This window comes from Henckelia pumila, chromosome 3 (genome assembly GCF_033568475.1).
Source record: "Henckelia pumila isolate YLH828 chromosome 3, ASM3356847v2, whole genome shotgun sequence".
In the NCBI taxonomy this organism is placed as follows: domain Eukaryota; kingdom Viridiplantae; phylum Streptophyta; class Magnoliopsida; order Lamiales; family Gesneriaceae; genus Henckelia; species Henckelia pumila.
Genome location: NC_133122.1, coordinates 145,883,865 through 145,907,091, shown reverse-complemented (window position 1 = coordinate 145,907,091; position 23,227 = coordinate 145,883,865). Strand labels below are relative to the sequence as shown.

Below are 23,227 nucleotides of genomic sequence, written 5' to 3'. Positions count from 1 at the left end.
AACATAAAATTCTATTTCATATTAAATATCACCATCTACTAAAGATCACTAGCTTATATAAATATCATCATCTGCACCATGTTAAAAAATTGACTAGAACCTAACTCACCTCAAAAGCTAGCTTAAGAGGTGAGAGTTGCCCTTGTCTATATTAAGAGCTCCCAGAAACTTTATCCTACTGATGTGGGACAATATTTCAACACACCCTCCACAAGCCCAGAAATGAACATCTGGAGTGTGGAGATATTAACTGGCGACCTAACTATAGGCAACCCAATAATGGGCAGTCCAACACACACGAAAGGTCTGGGCTCTGCTATCATATTAAAAAATGAGACTTGGATCTAACTCACTTCAAAACAGGGGGGATCTAGGATTTCAGCCACGGGGAGGCCGCTTACAAAATATAGACAAAATATTAAAAGATAAAAAGATAAAAAAAAAAAATTACACTGCTTTTAACAAATATATTTTTCGCTAAAAGAGACGTTCCATAAAATTTTCAATGATATCATCAATACATTCGAGAGAAAATCATCATTTATTTTGCTTTGAAGCCTAGTTTTGACGATATTCATAGTTGAATGACAGTTCTGTTGAAGCTGTAGAAACTGAAAGAATTGCACAAACACTATCACCCTAAAAACAAGGTCGTGTGTAGTAGTTTTTTTAGTCTTTACCAACTATTGACACAATAAATAAAATCTAGACAGTTGATCAAGACAATATTACAAATGTTAAATTCTAATATATCAAATTTTAGCAACAGATGTAATTTTAATTGAGTAGAAAAAAAATTTCAAAAAAAAATAATCTAAGTATAACAATGAAAATCTGAATGAATGTGATATTTTGTTTGCTACTAGCTAATGTTTTTCAATCCAACAAGAAAATTTTTATTAATTAATAGTTTGCATGAATCCCAACAAAATCTAGACAAAATCATCTTTCATTCGCTACTCGTCTTTTGCTTTTAATTTCTAAAATTTGATACAGCACTCATCCGACTCAATTTTTAATTTGGAGAGTGGAAAATATTAATATATTATAATTAAAAAATTTCACGTAAAGAAGATTGATCGAAATATATATATATATATATATATATATATAAATTATAAAAAAATCATTGAAATGAGAACGCAACTAATAATTATTAAAAAAATTTAATTTCATCCAAAACATTAACCGAACAAAATCAAAAAAAACTCAACCAAACAAAGTTAGCAGAAAACATGTATAAAGACCGAAAATACCCACAATTAGCATGCAAAAAAAATCTTTTGGGAATTTAGAAAACTTGGTGTAGCCGTGCAAGCAGGTGAGACTTTTCCAAACCTCTTAATTAAAAAGAAAGAAATTAGAAGAGTATGACTTTTTACTTTTCAAAATGAACTGTCCTTTTATTTATATTAGTTTGAAATTTTTTTATTATATATATATAAACTTAGAGGAAAGCATATGTATTTTTTATTCACGGTGAATTTCCATTTTATTTTTATTTTTATTAGTTTGAAATTTTTTATTTTATATAATTTCAGAAAAAATTTAGAAGAAGAAAATTAGAAGAATAGGGGTTTACACTTTTTATTTATTAGTTTGAATGAATAGACCATTTTATTTTTATTTTTATTTGTATTAGTTTGCAAATTTTTATTTTATACTAGTGAAAAATGCACATCCTTTGTATGTGTAAAATAGAGATTTTTTTATATGTAATTTTTTTAAAAAAACAAAAAATGGAGTGAGTGGGAGGTTTAGTGGGATAGTGGATAAGAAAGGGTAATTACGGAATAAGAAAATTTTATACTAGCGTATTTGCACACCCGTTGTGTGCGATGAAAAAATTGATTTTTTTTATTAAAATTAATTTTAGAAAAAAAATCTAATAAATTTATGAGAACAAAAAATGAATTTTTCTTGAGTTAAATATTAGACATAAGTTTATTAAAAATAGTTAAAAGATCATGAATTATATATTTATATTAGTTATTTCCCACCATTTTTTTCCAAATAATTTGAAATTCAAATTAAGGGCATACCAAGAGATCATGTTGGTTTTTCTAAGGTCTTCTCACTTAATAAATAGGTATAGATAATAGTATAGATATATTGAAAAAAATAATTTACATATTTTAATAAAAAAAATGGGAAAAGGGGAAAAAAATTTGGTACAACAAGATTCGAACATGAGCACTTCAAGGCTCAAGCCTAAAACACGGTAGGCTACCATTAAGCCACATGTAACATTCATTCAATTTCGGGGACCAAGAATTTATATAATACAGTTTCACAAAATATATACATAAATCCTAAAACAAATATCAAAATTTTTGGGGAACCATGGCCCACCTTCGGCCTATGGTGGGGTCGCCACTGCCTCAAAAGCTAGCTCAAGAAGAAAGTTTTGTCCTTGTCTGTATATTAAATTCTCATACTATTTACCCAACCGATTTGAAACAAACTAAACTTACCAACAGAGATCACTAGTGTATAAACAGAAAATGCCATTTTTTAAAAAAAAAACTTGAGATTTCTCTCATCAAAAACAAAACCAAAACCAAAAATCTTAGTTAACAAAGTATCACCATTGAATATCAAAATTTTAGCTCATTCAGAAACTATTTCAACACCAGGCGGAATAATTAAAACACGTACAAATGATTTTTCTTTTTTTCTTTTTTCTTTTTTGGGTTACAGCTAGTCTGAATAGGCCTCGTTCCAAATTCGAGATCGTCATATTAGATGAGCTATAAGCCGCACACTTAAGTAGTGTTTGAGAGAACTTTTTAAAAGCACTTCTCAGCTTTTCCGTTAACAAAAATTTGAAATTTTGTAAAATTTTATTAACGAAAAGCTGAGAAGTGCTTCCTAGAAGCTCTCTCAAACACTACCTTACATTCGCACAACGATATCTTATATCCAACAAAATTACAAAATTTCACCAAGCAAACCAAGGGAATGAAGCACCAAATAAAAAATAATCCATTGCAAGTTATAATCTGTACACCAGGTACTTGAGATTCCGGACTCTTGTGTAACTTGGAAGAGCATTGATATCAAGCTTCCATTTGCTATTACGTACCATAAAAGGCTAAAAGCTCTATGATTATATCATATAATGTACATGATCGTATACAATTTTGAACAATCGAAATCACACCATTATATTATATTTATACCTTATTTTTTTGGTGGGGGGGGAAGGGCTTAAAGGAGGAAAATTCAATGATGAGATTATAAATATTCTATGTTACAGAAAGAGAAGGGAATAAATAAAATATCAAAATTGTTGAGGTCATCGAGGGATTCCATCAAGACCTCTTCACAGAAGCAACAGCAAAATGTGGATGGTGGATAAACTCAAAGGAAATTCTAAGGGATGGGTCAAGAGTCCCTAACCGGCAAAGAAGGCTAAGTGCAACATCATTATGTTCGGCCACCTGCTGTAGCCGGCGAAGTTCGGCCATTCTCTCTGGATCACCAGCAAAATTTGCCTGTAGTTCTTTTGCAATCTTCTGTGCGTCCTTGAAGCAATTATGCATTGCCAGAGTCTGCCAATTGCAATGAAAATATCACATACAAAGCTATGAACGGCAGTGGATCGCTGATCCATCATAAATACTTACAGAGAAATGAACGTGATCTGTAGTTTCTCTGAACGAAAAGTAAGAGGCGTGATTAGGAAGGGAAGCCTTCTGTAATAGCTCAAAGTGTTGGATAAATATCTGCGATGATTATGAATGACATGCAAATGCAGTCGGTTATTCTTTCACTATCCAAAACACAAACAAGTGACTAATACCACATGAAACTACAGGCCTTGAAAAAGTATAAATCCTCCTGTCATTTCAATTAAAAAAATCTGTTTTAGGTATTTTGTAAGATGAGTTTTTTTTTTAAAAAAAAAAAAAGATGTCTTTTTATAGTCAATCTTTTGATAACAGGTCAACAGAAAGCTTGGCATTTTTCTTATATGAAGAATATGCCGCAAAATTTTAAATGAAAAGGACAATGATACCTCTTGCTCGCTATTGAAAGGACCCGCACAAGGAAAGACTGTGTGCTGATTCCTTGAAGAAGCAAGCATCTGAAAGTCATTAAAAAGTTAGGACTTCCGGTCTTGGACAAAAAAGTTCGAGCTATATTCAAATTGGCCTAATTAATTATTCACAAATTCGTGCTCAATTCAAAATCTCCGGTATTTTCATAAAACTAATCCAATGCAGGCACCATCCTTCCTCATATCAATTTTGAAATTGAGCTTCAATCACACGATAAATATAAACGTCAAAGTTGTAAAGGATGGCAACTGCTCTCCATCCGTAGGCATCAAAATGGCAGATGGCCACACGTTCGCGTTACAGGATGAGAACACGTTCCAGAAATCAATTATGCAATAATTACCATCATAAGACCTTGGGCGACATAGATGTAACACTGAAGTAATAAGACTGGAGGTGGAATCTGATATTCCTTTCCTGTCTCCTTCATCAAATCTTTCTTCTTCTTTGCTTTCCGTCGAGCTGCATCAAAAGCAGAAGGTTTGATCATATGTCATTCCAACCATGCGAAATGCATACTGAAAGCAGCAAAGAAAATTATACATCATGAAACAATTTCTGCAAAAGGTATAAAAGTGGAAGGGGAAGTTCAGTGCCACATCAAAGTCATCATAGCATATCTCCAGTCACGTGCATGGGCATTCAAGTTCGAAACAATCAAATAGGAATTTTTCATATGGTACAAATTGACTAGCCCCCTGCACTCCCACAAGTAGGTGAATTTAGAGAGAGATTGTCTTTGGAAACCAATTTAAGGAAAGAATCACAATAAATAGACACAATTCAGTGATTCAGTGCGTGAGGTAAAAATAAAACTTCTATCCACCGGCTTAAAGAGAGAAGCAGCAAAAGTGAATAATACAAAAGCTGCATAGATCTTGGAAATTAATTTTCCAGCATCAAAAATTCAGTAAAAAAGTACAACGCATAGTTTTTTCATTGATAGGAAACAAAATATATGCTCATGGTCCTTTTGCGAAGAGCTTTAACCCCACTATTTTTCAGGGTTCTATAATTCGACCTAGACGCCAGCCGACTAGCACTTTCCGGCCGACCGCACTGAAATAGTCGGCCAGCCTAGGCGTCCTTACGCAGCCGTAGGTGACGACTAATCAGTCCGGGCAGCCTTAGGCGCCGAGGAAGGCTTTCAGCCCTAGGCCCTAAATTAACGTCTAACAAGAAAACCTATTTGTTGGCCTGTCCTAACACCAAACTTCATCTTCAACTGGGGTGTATGTGTTAACACAATACAATTGATAATGCCAGATTAATGTTTCAATTTCTGCTTGATCCGTGGAATCCGAATAGTCCCCGCCTAAGCGGCCTGGGCACTGGTCTGTCGTCCGACTAGCGCCTAGCGAATTTTAGAACCTTGCTATTTTTGCTGCAATTTGTAGAACATATAAAATGAATGCCACAACTTTGACACATAATCGCTTGTAATGAAACAAGCGAATGCCAAACTAGTTAAGATGAATTGCATTGCATGTTGATTCAAAGTTGCAAAATGATATGTGACTCTACTGTCTAGATGATAATACGTATAACTTGGGATACAAAAGCTGTACTCCAACTCAATCATATTTTTCTATTTTGTATCACTTAATAAGTTAGAGAGCAATCCCTATAATAGCTTGTTTTTGACATTTCAAACAAAAATCTCAAATATCTTTATTTCCAAAAAACCAAATAGAATTTCATTGATTATCCTGTATATATTGCTGATGCATTCCTCGCCCTTTCAAGACTAGGTTTGCTTATTCCGTAAATTGCTGATGCATTCCTTATCCTTTCAAGAATAGGTTTGCTTACCGTATTTCCTCTGGATGAAATTTGGAATCAATTTTTTTTTTTTTTGAAAAAAACATCTGAAAATTTTGCATTAAGATTGTTTTTAATGCAGTTGGAAAAGGAAAAAGAACAAGAAGACAGCACCATGAAGCATGACATAGGTCACCTGCAGATAGCATGAGTTCAAATGCAAATGCCACTCCCCCACCCACAAATACTTTAATAAATAAACAACGGATAGTTTCAAAAAAACCAAAAAAAAAAAAACAACGGACACTCACCAGAGTCATTTCCCAGCATCATTTTGAGATGTGTTTTCTCAGCAAGTTTGATCAGGATAACATTAATGTACCAATACACCATGCAATATTCATTCGGAGAATATAGCTCCAACTCAAAGCCAAGCATGAGGAAACGCAAAGCTATCCAATATGTTTGCTCCTCCACCCAAATGAGAATGTGTTTGCATATCTTGAGACACACGTCCTGGAGGAAGTAAAAATGAGAGATTTAGAGATGAGAATGCACATGCATATCAAAATAGCATAAAATAAAAATGTCACAGAGCGACCATACACTGGTGCGGATAATAACAATGTTCATAGAGTTTTAAGATGTTCATTCAGCAATTTTGAAAAATAGGAGATTTCTTTCCACAGCCCAACCATATGTAGTGCAGTGGAAGAAGTAGCTGGTAAAAAGTTTGACAATAATCAATTATTCCAGGAACACCAAACATCATCAGCACATAACAGAATGGATTATTTGGCTAACAATTAAAAAAATCGCCTTATACAGTAACACTCACTAATATTTATATCAGATCCTAAATAGAAAATATCAAGAGAACATGTGAAGACAGATGCAGCTAGCAGCTAATCCTACCTAATAGACACAAACAAGAACATGGTTGAAAAATTGGATTTCGGACTGGGCCTAGAACAGAATTGATTAGCATGATTCGGTGTATAATTAATTCAGAACTCCAGCTCACATCAAATGTTAAGCCGTTCGGTCTTAAATTTATACAAGAATACCAATTCTTAGGAGTTAGATACAACGGTTACTTCAAATGTTGGTATTTCACGTGTGTTCCATCTTCCGCGAATTAGCATCACCTTTGACCGACTTTTTTGGACTTCTATAGTCTATACCACAAATATAGAAAGGCAGGTCGATTACATATACACACACACAGTACTTCCGAATTTATATTCCAAGATTACATATAGACGACGGACGTTTTGTATTGTTCCCATTCTTATAAAGTGACTCGTGGCCTCTCACCACATTCATTATGAAGTCTATCCAGTAATAGAACATGAATGTGGTAAAGATCAATCTATCATAATTCATCAATAGCCATTAAACAACTTCTTTGGAAAATCCATGACAAGAGAATTGAAGACACCGCAACAAGGTATTGCCACCAAAAATCAACCACAAAATTTTGCAACATATGCTCCAGTACCACTTTTGTGAGGGCATGTTAGGAATCAGCAAAGAAATCATAAATAATTATGTCCTTTACAAGTGTACAAGTAACACGAATGTAGAGATCAGTCTTGGTTATGCACATGGAGAATCATTTACAGTATATTTAAGAAAGAAGCCTCTTAATAATAAACCCCATTTATCTTGAGTCACCAATGAAACTATCTGCCACAATACTTTTTTTTTATAAGAAACTTTATTTATTATATACGAGAATAAAATCTGACAAAAGGCGGACAAGATATCCGCTAATTACAAAAGAAATTAACGACTCCCTAATCATATCAACAAAAAAACAAAAGACCAATCCCTTAATAAATCCGAGATTGCTATCTGCCACAATACTCAATAGGGCTGCGAGAAAGTGGCATGTGACTAAAGATAAGATGGCATGAGATGAGACCATTAACCTGATCAATTGAAGTGCTTGCTATATCCCCAAACTTCTCTCTGAAAGCCAATTCAAGCTGTTTAGCAAACATCAGTTAAAACTTAAATCAGAAAGGTTATTAGTTGAAGCGAAGAAAGTGAAGTTTAAAACAAATACATCTGATCTATCATATCATCCAAAGAGGAAAACATTAATTTTATACCAAATTCAAGGTGCAAACAGTTAAATTGTTGTTTTGAAGATGAAATGCTTAACACAATTATGCGGAGCTCACCGCTCAAACTTAACTCCGTTGGGACCACTTTTTTGGCTTAGTATGAAATATAAAATTAGTCCCTCGACCATAGAATGAGTGAACATTTTTGTACAATATTTAAGGAACTTGGATTACCTCCTCATTTATAACATTATCTTTTTTTAAATTTGTTCCCAAAATTTTGGGATCTTAGCTGTAAAAATAAGGAAATTGGATACTCCATCTAAAATATATAAATTGTTGGAACTCTAATCATGCATTAATAAGTAAGAAATCCTCTTTTTCATTTGATTCATAGTGTCAGCCAGGATTTCCTCCAAATATAATTCAGTAACTTGCAATTTTCAAATGGCATGACGGGCAACATCTATGACTCAGATTGGTTCCAACCCAATTATCTCTTGTTCCACCTCATTCCTAGAATCCATCAAATAGCATCACAATACATAGGTTGTTATTAGGAGATAATTGATAATGGTACCTGGTTACATCACTGGTGATTACAAGGACAGGAAAGATGGGATATTTGACAAAATCAACACCAATTCGTAAAATGAGTGCATCTAAAGCACCTAGGAAGAAGCAGGCTCGATCTCAATGGCTCGGCCAATCAATTTGTGGAGCCAGAGACAGGACAGTTATGTCCTCTTTTATGAAATAATACCAAAAAATGTAGATGTGAAAAAGGCATTTATTCTGATTCTAACAATATCTAACAAAGCTTTGAGGTCCATTCTCCCATCAGAAATATCAACAAGGTAACACATTTGCCGTAGAATACTTCAAAACTCTATACTAAATATGGCAAAAAGTTTCATACGAAGACCTGGAAATTCCCAAAATCGTGGCATTGCGTACATCAAAATACTGGATAAAGTTGGAATTTTCAACTTCATACAAGAGTGTGTGAGTGCATTCTTGGCACAGAACCTCATCCAGAGAATTTGCAGAAGTTGGTTGATAAGAATCTCCCTGCAACTAACATCTAAAACCAAGTTTTTGAATCACAACACACAGGTATTAGGTTAAAGGTGTGAGCTCTCTAAATCAATAATTGTTTACTCCATGAGACATCGAGCTACAATACAAACTCCAAAATCCCAGCCTATTAAGCTCATGATTAGACTCTCAAAAGGATCTTCTTGAAAATTAAGAAAAGGATGATTGGAGAAAATCTCCTTTAGGAAAACCATGTTTCACTCATTTCCACACTCTGATCAAACGTCTCAACTACAAAGAAAGGCACTTAAATCACACCTCAATGGTTAAAAAATACAGGGATCTTATTGTTATGTAGATGATATTATAGAAGATGTGGACTTCAGATTGAGAACCCAAAAGAAGAAATCTCTATCTGAATTTAAAGAGAGAAACATGGGAAACATTAAATACATCTTCGGCATTGAAATAGCAAGAAACATAAAGAGAATTTTCATCTCATAAACAAAGTATGCTCTTAATTTTCTCAAGGACATTGGTAAGCTTGAAAGTTGATCAGATGGAATGCCATAAAATTGGAAGTGAAAGCAGAAATATATGACCTAATCCTCTAGTGGAAATGATCAATCGAAATACTTGATTTCTTTGGACCAACTATTGATTGAGGAAGGGACTTGGCCGTACATGACTCCCTTTCAGTGTTCTAAATGGCGGTCGAGGCGGCCGCCTAGGTACCGCCTAGGCGGTAGGCGGCCCTCGACCGCCCCGCCTTAGTCTAAGGCGGTCTCTGCAGGCGGTCTGAGGCCATCCGGCGGCGGAGGCAGGCAAGCAGGCGGTTGAGGCGGGCAAGAAGGCGGCTGAGGCGGTCAATGATTTTAAAATTCCAATCAACTATCAAAGTCAAATAATTTTAAAAACCAGTCAAAGTCAATCAATTTTAAAAATCTTAGATATAATAAAAACAACTCTCACTCTTTTTTGTATTTACTTTTGGTTTCAAATGTCCTCCACCACCTGCCACCACCTGCCTCAAACCGCCTCCATCCGCCCTCCGCCGCTGCAGCCATCTGCCACCACCTTAATTATCTTGTTAGTTTACATTTATATATTTATTTGCACTTTGTCTAGATTGTATATATTGTATAAAGTTTCTTTAGGCATAAACATTATTTAATTACATATATTACACAAAAAAATTTGACTATTTGTAATTACATTGCATGATTATACATAATTGCCTATTAAAAATTTCTAAAAAAATTCAACCGCCTAGGCACTACCTTGGCGGCCGACGCGGTAGACGGTCACTGACCGCCCCGCCACCGCCTCCCGCCATTTACAACATTGCTTCCTTTGTTCGGTTCAATAGCCACATTAGTTGCAGTTTATGGGATTGACCCACAGATGAAAACAGAGGATAAAATAGGTGAGCTAAGAAATTCAAATAAAAAGCCACTTTGCTAATTGAAGGTGGAATTTCCAATAATGCTAGAACTCATTTTGCTGAAACGTAGGAAACCTTCTCAAGTCGTTGTAGCTGCTAGTTGTTCCCCTTTAAATTTATATTGAGCCCGTACACACGCTTCTGCCGGTACTTTTACCGCAGTGCAAAGAGAGCATTAAATGAGGGGGCATTCTCTCCTTAGTTTCTTGAAACCTCTCACAAGAGTAGAAGTTGGGAAACTAAGCACGATGGAAGTTCAGATCCCCAATCTCAATGATCTAATTCCCACACAAGATATGAACTGAACTGTCTCACAGCGTTCTAAACCCGGCCCACATACTGCTTTGACGCGCTTGCCGAACCCTTCAAACATACTATAGCCCAAGTGTGAAAAGTCGACAGGTGACATCAAGGTTTTGTTTGATTCCGTTAGTTATCAATGGGAATACAGTTATATCCACCTGGATATATATCTAACAGAGAAACAATCAGTGCCAGATTTGCAGAAATCAAAATTTTCAGAAGCTTGATTGAAAAATTAGCCTTTTGTGTTTATACCGACAATATCTTTTTTAAATAGAGGAATTAGTCCAAACGACCAAATGGATAATGGAGCAAAACTAATCTTATTATGATCCTCACTTTTCTTTAGTTTTTACTTGCTAGCTTCATTTGTACATGTATCACATCTATATTTTTCAGAGCAAAGTCAACTTGAGATATGAGATATTACTTGGTGGCTCAACAAAGACCTAAAAATCAGATAAGACGCACCAAAAAAAGGCATTAGCTGAATTCAACCATCGAGAGTGGAAGTGTTAAAACCACAAAAGCAGCACAATCTTTAAAAGGTGCTTGCTGCAAAGGTATATATGGATTGCACATCTACATTGTCAAACCTGAACATATATTATCCGCCAATCCTGTACAAGCTTCCCAAGTTTACGCCTTTGCCATGCAGTGTTTGTACATAAGACTCTAAGCAAGCTGATTAATAACTGATTGCACAAGCAAGTGATTTCAATTAGAACGCAGTTAACCATTGCATCAAAAACCGATATGAAATGAGCAACAAACCCAAAAACCTATAAGAGAGGGCTGAACAAGATATCATGGTAACTGTTTACATGCTGATCAATGTGCATAAGCTTTATTGACATGGTTTTAGTATGAAGATCATATCTGGTAATTCACCTGCCCTAGTTGTACAACAGCTTCATTCTTCTGGATATCATGATTTTTCGCTCCGTCGGGTAGAAGGGAAGCTTTGCAGATAACAGCAAATATAGGGTCACGTCCATAGAGCTTCCCATCTTGAACCAGTAGAAGCTGTCCATTAGTTTTAGCATGAGAATTGATGGCACAACTATACATTTATCAGAAGAAAGGGAAACCATAAAAGAACTTGATCGGTTAATTTAAGTATTTCTTCCTTAGAAAGCCACATATGCATTGACATGAAAAGGAAATCTGACAAAAATCCACTTCACAAACCCAAGACAGGGATTTTAGACTATAGGTCCATCTAAACCATTGCCTGCCTAGATGTATATATCATATCATCTTATATGTTATGAAATTTGTCAGATTTTTGGCAGACTTTTACTCATCTTGAAACTTACGTAAGGCAAGACAAACCAGACTCATAAGCAAAAATAAAAAAGCTGGTTGGGCCAGTGTTATTGAATGAAATCAACGCTGGGTTTTTTTTCATGGTCTGCAACACATAGATTCGTTATGGAAGGTTTAACAACAATAAATATTTAATTTTAGGAATTACCTGAATAAAAACGGGTTGTCAGATCTATTTTCAAGAAAACTCAAAGGCTACGTTTGGTAGGGGTTATTAAAGTAGGATACCAAAATAGTCATTTGTTTGACTGGGTTTTGACCAAAAATGTGATAACCTCGGTCCCGGTAAAAAGGCACTGTTGAAGCTTGAATAAGGCGTAAAAGAATCCATATTTCGAGGAGGTATTCTGAATCTCCATCTGCACAGTGCACGGGACCACCACTTTCCATTCCTAAATTACCTCGCCCTAGAAAACCCACATTTACAATCGCCTTTTCTCTCTACAGAAATGTCCGCCGCTGCTTGTGGAGTTCCATTCACGTTGACCGCTGAAGTAAATCTTCTTCAAATTGCTGTCTGAAATCAACACTTATTTCAGGTTAACTTTTGTAATTTCTGGAGGTTCCTTTGATTTTGCTCATCACATCTTTATCATCGTGCACATAGTTGGGCAAGCTTTGGTTATAATAGCTTTGAAATTAATTCCTATAATAATGTGTGAGCTCCATTCGTGTTTCTACCGCCACATTGATTAATTTTCGTTGTGTTCAAATTTTCGTTGTGTTTTCTACCGCCACACAGAAACAAAAATTTGTGCCCAAGAACTCACCTTACTCATTCATCTTACCCCGGTCTATTGCGGATACATGCACGAATTAAAATCGACGGAATCAGAGGACTCTTCGTCGAGCGAGAAGAATTGTGAGGTACAGGGGACTCACGTTGTTCTTGAGATTTAGGTTTTCGTTATTTAGGGGAATGTCGTAATAGCTAGGGGTAATTTGGGGAAAGAGACAGTTATCCAACGTTGAAACATACGCCCAAAAAACCAATCAAACACAATATATGTTATCTCATCTCAAGTACTAAAAATCATTTTAAATTAAATTTACTTATCCTAAATATTACCCTTCCATTAATAATATCATCCTATGTACCAAGCGTAGCCTACAAGTATAAGTACTTGTATTTCTGCTGAGCAAGAGCTAGGTTGAAGTCTAACATATCTCGAAGGATTTGAGATGTCTAACTAAATTTGTGTGTGAATGTGTTTCTACTAAAAAAACCATTTCCCCAACTGGCCAACAGTCATCTACATATATTCTACTCATCCTTCCTCTGTGAACACTTGAGAACCAATATTCTTGGTTTTGCCATTCCAGGTGACACTAGGTGGCCCAAAGATGCCAGTATATTTCATAATTAGTCCCTGCCAATGGAACTATCCATGATCAAATCTAGTCAATTAGTTTCCGACTGTCTAATGTCAATGACTATCTGAATCTCTACGTGCATATGACCATGCCTGCGGCCCTGCATTCTATATTTTCTTGTTTTTCCACAAATTCAGCTCACCATAAAGCTGGGGTTGTTCCTCAGATTTAGCTGCTATTTGGTATCTTCTAGAATTTTATATCTGTGTAGCCTTGATTAAGTACTATATATAATGTCTAAATACACCACCCTAACTGAGTCTAATTACTTGAACATGTTCATTCTGGATGTTTCACTAATTCAGATTTTCATGCCTTGCTTCTGCGTGTACACCAATCTTCATGAAAAATACAGTATTACTGAAACAGCCTTTAGTGAACACTATCTTCACCAAACCTGCAATGGCTCATTCAAGTTGTGCCCCAGGGCACGAAATTCATGGCTTTGAATGCCCTCTTTTAATCCCGCACACTCAGCACATTACTTTCTCTCTCATGGACTCGTCCTTATGCCTTCAATAGGTCCTCCTGACCTTTTCTCTGCCTCCGTTCGTCCACGAATGCCACACTTCTAAATTGGAGGCCAAAAAAGGAAAATTTGGGAGAGCATACTATGGCGATTCCCAGTGCAGAATTATTGGTTATACCAATAAGGAGAAACAAAAGGGTAAGACAAAATCATCAGTCTGTATTGCATTTTGCTAAGTGCAAATTGAGTGGGTTTTGAGTATGTTTCCAACAAAAAGAACCAAAGAATGAGAGCAAAAAATCAATCTGGATAGCATTTTATTAGACATTATAGCATAAGACCAAAAATCATTCGGGATTTCCGGGATGCTAAAATGAGGTAAGAAAAGGCATTGAGAAAATCTGAAATGAACCCAAATTATGCACTGCTTGGCAAGGTAAACCCACTGATGCTGGTACATCATGGTTCTATAATTATCAACTGGGTAACGAACCCATTATAGCTTCTAAACCACCAGATACTCCCTCTCCCCACCCAAATAAACTTGAAAGTAGAATAGTAGATACCTAATTTCTTCAATGACTTATGTCAATTCATCAAGAGCTCAATGAATGTGTCTGTGCACAATATCCACACAAATAAGCATAGTGGAATCATCAAAAAGTTGTCTGCTCTAGTTCCCAAACCTGCAGTAGCCCAACAAATAAGTGGCTCTTATGCAGTTGCGGGTAAAACCTTTGCATACAATTTGAACTAAACTACATAATCAAGAGTAGATGATATGGAACATGCTCAAAGACGAGACCATTCTTGATAGATGTGAAATTGGACTCAACCAAAAATTAATCAATTAATACTCAACCACATCAAACACTGCATCCTCATTCCTCACGACTATCTAAGAAAACATTTGAATGAAATTTTATTTTGACCAAAAAAGTTTTGATAGTTGGACCTCCCTCCAAGCTATTCGAATTCAATTAATTTCTGAATTTACTCATCTTCTCCAGACAAAACTGAATTAGATCCAAGCAGTTTAGTCCAGACATTTTTATCTCAGTTCCCAGCTCTCCTATCCTACTACAGAAGTATAGACGAATCGCAGCCGTAGTGACGCCATGTCGCCAGTTTACCATCTTCTCAGCGAAAACTACTTCACAAAAAGCATGACACGGAATTTTCATCTATTAGCGGGTCATCGTGTCAAACTCAAACTTCCTCATTTAAATCATCTTGCTATATTAATTACTGTGGAGGGGAGAAACAGAAAATTCAAACAAGAGCAATCCTACCTGAATATGAGCTCTAGCAACCAAATCAGGTTGAAATTTCTGAAAGTCAACCACAAAGCGTAAAGCACCTTCAAAAACCGGATCCAAAGTGTAGGAACATAGAATATCTAGATCATGAAGAAGCTTCTGGAAATAATTAACCGCCTGAAACAGGAAAAGCAGAACTTTGATTCAGAATATGAATAAATGAAACTTTCATGAGTCACTCAGCATTTACCTCTTTCCAGCTAAGGAGTCTAATTGCGCGAGGAGGAGTTGGTGCTGCTGATCTACTGTTCAAAGTGGAATCAAAACCAATTGGTTGACAACCAGAGGCAGTTGTTTTATGTTCTAACCAATCCTCTAAAGTACCACAAGCACGGGTTGTTCTCAGAAATTTCTCTGATTTAAGAATGGAATCTAGCTCTGATAAGCAGGAAACAATATGTTTCTTAGCCAACTCCAAACCTTTGCCTTGAGGTCTCCTCATACATGTCAGCACATGGTAAAAGTGCTGAGCTAACAAAGAGTATATCAAATGTTACTCAAGGAAAAACAATGGGCTCACAACATGCGTTTTATATAATGAGATACAACACAGGAAAAAAGGTCAAGTAATAGAACGGAATAAAGTAACGGGTAATAAATGAATGATAATATTACCACAAGAAACATATTTGAGAAACACAAATTCAAAAAATAAATTTCTTTGGTTCTTCTAAAATTTGATTTGTATGACTGTCCACAACCTTTTTTTAAATATGAAACTCAAATATTATATATAAAATTATGGAAGATAATTACAAGTGTGGACCACAGGTCAACACACTACGAAAAGCCAGCAGCTCAAAAAGCTACTCAAAATAATGCTCCAACCCCTATACGCTGACACCGAAAAAGATTTAAAGTCCGCAGACGATTGAAGCAACCAAGGAACCCTAAACTTAATCATATCCCCGCAGACTTTCCATAACTATATGCGAAGGCCAAATCATTTTTAGAAATTGATTGGTGGGTGTAATCTAACCTTCGTGCTTTAAAATTTTGATAGAATTCTCTCCATTTTCTCCCTTCCTCAGCTGCATTCTCTATAAGTTTGAATAGGGAAATCTGAGAATGATGTGATTTGATCCCAAGGAGTGCAGAGTTATAAAGCGGGTTTGGCTTATGGAATTATTTAGTAGAGAATCTAGGGCACTGATTGGTTGAAATCCTAAAAAAGGTAAATCTATCAAAAAAGCAACACAAGATTTGTGTTATTTGAAATTTTTTGAAAATAACCCGATCCTATTAATTTTTTTTATAGATCGCTCAACTATTTTTTTCATAAGAAGCGATAGTAAATATGCAAGAACCATTTCAGCACAACTATTCAAAACATAATGATTGCATAAGTTGCCCAAGTGGAGTTTATGGCCTTTAAAACCGAATCAAGTTTGATTCGCAATCAAGCCATTGTGAAAACAAGATTTGTTTATCAGATTAGATGCATTAATTTAAAGTGGCTGATAACATGAAGAAAGATATGCTAAAAGATAAGACCTTACGAAAGCGTAAACGACACAATAGTGCTTTACAAAATCCTTCTTCAAGTCTGAGATCAGTTTGCAGTGGCTCCACATCTGCATAATCAGACAGAATACCTCATCATTGAGATGTAAGCAGCCTTTGATGAAGAAACAAATAAGAAAGGTATTATTTAGTAAGGTGTTAAGAGCAAGAAAGAGGTTATTAGTTACCAATGCAGATTAGGCGTGGGGCCTATAAAAAAGTATAAATGAAAAAACTAAAAAGAAAAGGGGTTCTGGAGAAGGTAATAGTGCAAACCCAGTTGAGTATTCTCAAGTATTGGTACATATCAAATATGGCTAATAACTACAAAAAATAACGCCAAGTACAACATGTAGCATATGATAAAGTACCTCCTCTAGAGATACGTACATAAGCACGATGCACGATAATCCAAATGTAAACAGAACATTCAGATAGATGACGCGCGCTCTAGTGTATAGGAAAAAGGAGAACATCATGGATACCAACAAGGGGAATAAATTTGGCAGACTAAACCACTCTTTCAGCAAAAGAGTACTTCCATCTTACTTGATAAGTGTATGGTCCTCGTCTATCAAATCTGCTACGCGGCTACGCCATAACAATCGTATACACAAACTATATTACCTGAAACATACCTAAACTAATATCAGTGCAAAAAATCTAATGAGTTGAGTACCTTCTACAACTATCTTTTTCGACAACTGTGCTTTACAAGCCTTTAGCTGACGCAAAATAGTTTCTTCCACTGCATGCAACATTGATAAGCATTTTTCATCTCCATCTCCCTTCAATGGAAGACCATATGCCATTGTGAAAAGATCGTCTTCCTGAAAATGAGCAATGGAATGAAACCCCGGCATGATTGGAAAATGTAAGAAACCTTAGGTGAGGAGAACCAAATATGTATAAGGAGAAATGCGATAATTCCAATCAATTGGGCATCTTAATCATGTTACTAAGTAAATCTTCCTCTAGGGACCAAATGCCTTTATATATAACAATATAAATCACACGACTGCGATACTCAATTATGTTACGACACCCTTACGACCATGTTATGAATTGACATTAACGGTAACTATCAACCAAAATTTTCAATGGTGTATCATTAGTCACAGCATGTATTATTCGTTAGAAGAAACAAACTTCATTGATGACCATAAAACTGTACAATTGAACAATAAAAAAGATTCTCCATACAAAATATAAAAGCATCATTTATGTTCCTGCACATGAAATAAAATGGCATAAGACTCTTGAATTATGCTAAAATGCACCATCAATTAATTTAAACTGAAGTAAACGGAATGCAAACCAAAATATGATATTGTCCACAACTGATTCTCCTATTCTTTTACAAAAAATCTGTTTCTTTTTCTCTCTCCAGACCATCTAAAATACTTGCTAATGCTTTAGGGATTGGAGATTGATTTTGAGTTAGCATAATCCTAGAGAGACTTGAGAGTTTTTGTGGACCATTGGTCCACCTATAATTGTAACTCCTATATTATTTTAATAATATTTGTGTTTCTTATCCAAAAAAAAAAATACTTGCTAATGCCACTAACTTCCATATTTTCTGCATTTTCTCTTTTCGAAATATTTATTCAGTATCCCATGATTGTGCTACTTTTAAAGAACAAACCAAATGGAAAACAAATTACTTCAAAATCTGACATCAATTGATTTAAATTTTAAGGGACTCCACATTCTTTCAAGATTAACAGAGCACATACCATTTGGTGATACCGTGATATCATAATGGCATAATGCAATCAAAGTACCATGTAATGTGCAATAAAATCCAACTAAACACTTCAACTTAGTTTTCATTAGAGGGAAGAAAGTGTATAATGAGAGGAATGGATTTTTAATCAACATAATATGTATGTTTCATGCTAAGGTATCTGAGCTCTCCCCAAACCATGAATATATATCACTCTTGCTCAAAAAGTGTTAGGACATCTCTCCAATAGAAACCGACCCCAGCCCAACCATCTTCTAGATTCCTAATGCATGCTGATTCTGCACTTTCTAGTTAACTTGTCCTTTTGTGAGCACTCCATTATTGTGCATGCATCGATCGGAGACAACTGTCTCGACAATTTCAGATTCATTATAGTCGGAAAACCTCTATAATACCATCGACATAATTCTATATTTCTATCCTTGGGTGAAAAAGATACGTAGAACTGCTTTATTTTGTTTCTACACAGATGGGACAAAAGCCAAAAATTGCTTGAGGAAAATTACTGTAAACTGAGGAGATTAATATAATGTTCACATGATTCCATCTCAAACGAAAAGAGCTAACGAACAATTGAAGTACTTTACTTCATTTGTACGTGCATCTGAAACAGCTGAAACAACAGCATTGCAAGTTGCGCGTATAACTCTGCTGAAAGAATGTAGCAAAGCATGAGACGATGTTCTCTCCGGCCTTAAAAGATAGAGGCATGAAAAAACTGTCTGGGCCAATGATCCTCCTTTATGCCATGTCGCCTGCAACAGAAGAAGAAGTCAAGGACAACTATTCTTAACCTGTCATGAGAAAACTCTATCACTCTCCTAAAAGGTAATACAGTAACACCTCACAAGATAGAAGATGGTCCATGATGTCAATAAGACCTTGAATATCCATAGTTCGATCAAAGCTTAATGGAACAGGAGCAGCACCATTTTCAATGGCTTCATCAACAGAATAATATGTTGAAACAATGCCTGAATCCATCTTTGGGTCCATAATCTATTTAAGAAGGATGAATTTCAAAACAGAAAATAATAAGAAATACAATAAATTGTATAGTTCATGCAATATGAATTGATTCTAAAGTCATAAATTGTACACCTTAAAAAAAGAATTTGTTATAAACAATGTGTATATGCAATTAAAACAGCAATGAGTCAGCTAAGCTGAGACCTTGTGCTACCGCATCTAGGCATGTAAGAGAAACAAAATCCAGAGTAGATTTGTTTAACACCCATTTCTATAAAACATTCACGAAAAGAGAGGTCTAACAAATCATTAAGACTTGAGAGAAGCAATACCATCAGATTCACATTGCGTAACATTACAGTCGTGCAAGCAAAACCAATTAACATAGGCATAAGATGTCAAGTCTACAAAGGCATAAGATGTCAAGTCTACAAAATGAGCCATCAATTAACAAGACTAAGCAAACATTACCAGGAAAATTCAACAAGAAAGAAATTTGTGTACTGGCAAGTATATAATGTTCTTCTAGCTTTCCATAATCTTTCATTCTTTTTAACTAGTTCTTTCATGGATTTATTTCCACATCTTAAAACTTAAAAAGTATAATGTAAAATTTATTTGGCCCATTTCAAACAACAAAAATTTCAAAAAGATTTTTCTTCAAAAAGGATTTCAATTCACTGCTGGCAACGATGCAGCTTTAGACAATCATTTACTACTGCATGTAAATAGGAGAAAAGGGAAGACAATTATTTTTTAAAAAAAACAGTGCTTTTGTACAGATATCCCTATAACAAATTGTTTTTAAGCTCAGAAATTATGTTTAGTTAGTTAGAAACTTATCACTTCAACAATATAACTTTAGTATGAGAACTATTGAACAAATATGATGTATTACCTCCAATGCAGACATAGCAGCGAAAAGATTAAAATTCTCTCCATGTATTAGCTCATCATTTTGAAGATCTGTGGCCAAATTCGAAAATGAAAGATTTAGCTATGAGTACGAAATGCATAAAAGTAAAAGCTACATGACCAGAGATAGTATTTCCCAAGCAAAGAGTATAATAAAAATCTCAACGAATAGATAATTTAATCCCACGTCTTAAAACAGAAAAACCCACTACACATTATATTCAATTATTGTAATAAAAATGTCAGAACATCAGAACGAGTACGATGGTAAGGAAAGTAATTGGTTATCTGGTTCTCATCCCTCTCCTTTTCTAACAAAAACCAAGGCTTTGGTTAGTTAGAGCACTTGACCCGCTTGGAAAGTCATTACTCCCATTAGGTTTCTCTCACTGGGTAGTATTTTCATCACCATTTTTTAGCACTTCCACCATTCAAAAAAAGCAGCATGAGGCGTCAATCTACACCGTTGACGTGATCCTCAGACAAAGACAGAAGCATGATGGAGACTGGAGAGTGGCTTCTTACATAGGCATGGGCCATGGAAAGTTTACCAAGGCCACAGGCCAGCCGAGTATGATCGTGAAACAAATCAATATTTTTGTTCTTTAACAAATCAAAAAAATTCGTCTTTACTGTTGTTTTGGGCAAGCACATTAACATCAATCTAACAGCGGAATAATCACATGAAAGCATTTTCCCTACCTTTGGATCAATCAATAAAACAAGATAGTGATGCTATCTATTAGTCCATCAAAAACTTCCTTACTTATTGTTTTTCAACAATCATATGAGTAACCCATTTAGACAGACTAATCAATCTTGGAATGTGAATCCACGGGAACCAAATCGCCCAAAAAGGACTAGTAAAACAGCAGAGACTACTACCGCAAGCATACAAGCCAGTAAAATTTAAAATTAAAATCATCAATTCGAGACACAGAAAAAAGGACAATTGCAATGAGATAAACAGAAAGAACCGTTGCAAGTGAGGTCGAGGAGGTAGGAGACATCCGCCCAAACGGTGCCGTCGGTGGAAGGTATGGAAGGGCTTATAAGTTCTTCCGCGTCTCCAATGCTCTCCGATTCGCTCTTCTTAGCCATAAAATCTGCTGAGTTTCTGGAGTGGTTTCGATTCTGAGATTGATTTTGAACTGTGGGTGGAGTTTCCAATCCAATCAAATCCAATCGTCTCGTACGAATCTCTGTACTTCGCTGGATGGGAGTGTGCGTGTGCTCCAGAGCATGGTTGTGCTTGGAAGACGATTTATTACTACAAAGTACAAACAAGGTTTCTGAAAGGGAAGAAACTTCGAGCTAGGTTTTATAGCTCGATCGTTTTTATTGTAATTTAAATTTTAATTAAATTGATATTTATATTAAATAAAACATAAATACAAAACTTTAGAATATATAATATAATTTTTCAAGTTTCGAAATCGCAAATTATATGGAGGTAAAAGAAAGAGTTTTGGATTTATTTCGATATCTTTAGGATTTTAAAAAAATTAATATCAAATATTCATTGTTTAAAATCCAAAAGTTAATTTTATCATAAACATTAAAAGTTAATATAGAATTTTATTTAAAAATACTCTCTTTTTTTTTTTGGCTTACATAGAGGGTACTGATTCCAATGCTTTGTATCACAACTTTGACGATTATAATATTTATGATTTTATGCGGAATTGTGATACCCTACGCAGGGGTTTTGTATAACCAGTCAATCAGGACGAAGAGTAGCTTCAGTAGATCAACTGCTCCTTATGTATCTAATTCAGTAAAATTTGGGTTGTTATTTGCGTCACGAAATGAGGTTAAAGGTGCCGGGAACGGGATGCAGCTATGAGTGAGCATTCGGTTAATTCGGTCAAAAATCGAATCAAATTAACAGAATTATTTTTAAGCTAACCGAACCGAACCGAATTTATGCTAAAATCGAGTTAACCGAATCAAATTAAAATCGGTTAATTCCGTCGGTCACCGAATTAACCGATTTTTTTTACAAAGTAAATTAAAAAATACAAAATTTTATAAAATTAATGATTGAAATATGATATTTTTATCATAATAAAACACATTAAGCTTTTAAAAAAATTAAAATAACAAAAATTAAGTACAATATTAAATATAAACACATTAAAAAATATAAAAATTATATAATCCTAAAAAAAAAATTCAAAATTTAAGTATTTATAATTCGGTTAACCAATTAACCGATTTTTTTATGAAAATCAAAAATCGAACCGAATTAACCGATTTAACCGAAATTTCTTAACACTAAAATCGAATTTTCGAATTAACCGAACCGAATTTTCGAATTCAATCAGTTCGATCGGTTAATTTGGTTTAACCGAAATAATGATCACCCCTAGATGTCGCGAAAACTTCCGACGCTCAATTATAGGGATGATAATGAGTCGGGTCTAAACCCGGCCCCGCATTGAACCCGCCCCCGCGAAGCCGGTTTAGACCCGGCCAAGCGGGTCCACATGCGAGTCCGGGGCGGGTCTCGGGTTTGATCGGACCCGCCCCGCCAAAAATATATATATTAAATATAAATATAAAATATATATGTATATATATTAATAATATATTTATATTATTTATATTACATAATCAATACTTTATCTTTAATTTGAGTTTATAATATTTTTGGATTTAAATAATTTAAATTTATTATGATATTTTTAATATGAAAATATATTATTATGATTTTTTTGTTATTATTTTTTAATTAAATAAAAATGATATATTTTAACTTGTAAGAATATTTTTTTCTCCTAAATATTATTAATATAAATTTAAGAAATAAATTTAATGATGATTTGTTATTTTTTTAACTTATTTAAGTTTTTTTATTTAATAAATTTAAATTATATTTAATTTGGCGGATCCAACGAGTCTAACTCGGATTGGA

At 34.8% G+C, this 23,227-nt stretch overlaps 1 protein-coding gene across 3 annotated transcripts; it reads right to left on the bottom strand.

The window, feature by feature from the left end:
• Window positions 1-2,994: 2,994 nt before the first annotated feature.
• LOC140887129 (uncharacterized) lies at window positions 2,995-21,582 on the bottom strand. 3 transcript variants are annotated; one of them, XM_073294185.1, is made up of 16 exons: window positions 21,288-21,582; window positions 20,294-20,361; window positions 19,270-19,425; window positions 19,014-19,181; window positions 17,356-17,506; window positions 16,673-16,747; window positions 15,364-15,644; window positions 15,147-15,290; window positions 11,574-11,708; window positions 11,279-11,377; window positions 7,760-7,816; window positions 6,137-6,341; window positions 4,408-4,526; window positions 4,022-4,090; window positions 3,630-3,728; window positions 2,995-3,554 (listed from the first exon to the last, which is right to left on the bottom strand). In XM_073294185.1, the coding sequence occupies exons 1-16, from the start codon at window positions 21,409-21,411 to the stop codon at window positions 3,315-3,317; spliced, it is 2,190 nt and encodes a 729-aa protein (XP_073150286.1). In that variant the 5' UTR covers window positions 21,412-21,582; the 3' UTR covers window positions 2,995-3,314. The 3 variants fall into 3 exon arrangements, with proteins under 3 accessions (XP_073150286.1, XP_073150287.1, XP_073150285.1); XM_073294184.1 differs by having other exon boundaries at window positions 2,996-3,554; window positions 15,364-15,639; window positions 16,668-16,747; XM_073294186.1 differs by lacking the exons at window positions 11,279-11,377; window positions 11,574-11,708 and having other exon boundaries at window positions 15,364-15,639; window positions 16,668-16,747.
• Between the last annotated feature and the right edge of the window lie 1,645 nt (window positions 21,583-23,227).

Coding starts and splice junctions, on each gene's coding strand:
- LOC140887129 (XM_073294185.1), bottom strand. CDS start 21,411: ATGGCTAAGAAGAGCGAATCGGAGAGCATTGGAGACGCGGAAGAACTT. Junction 16,748..17,355: donor GAAAAAGATAGTTGTAGAAG/GTACTCAACTCA, acceptor CTGATTATGCAG/ATGTGGAGCCACTGCAAACT. Junction 3,729..4,021: donor CTTTCAATAGCGAGCAAGAG/GTATCATTGTCC, acceptor TAATCATCGCAG/ATATTTATCCAACACTTTGA.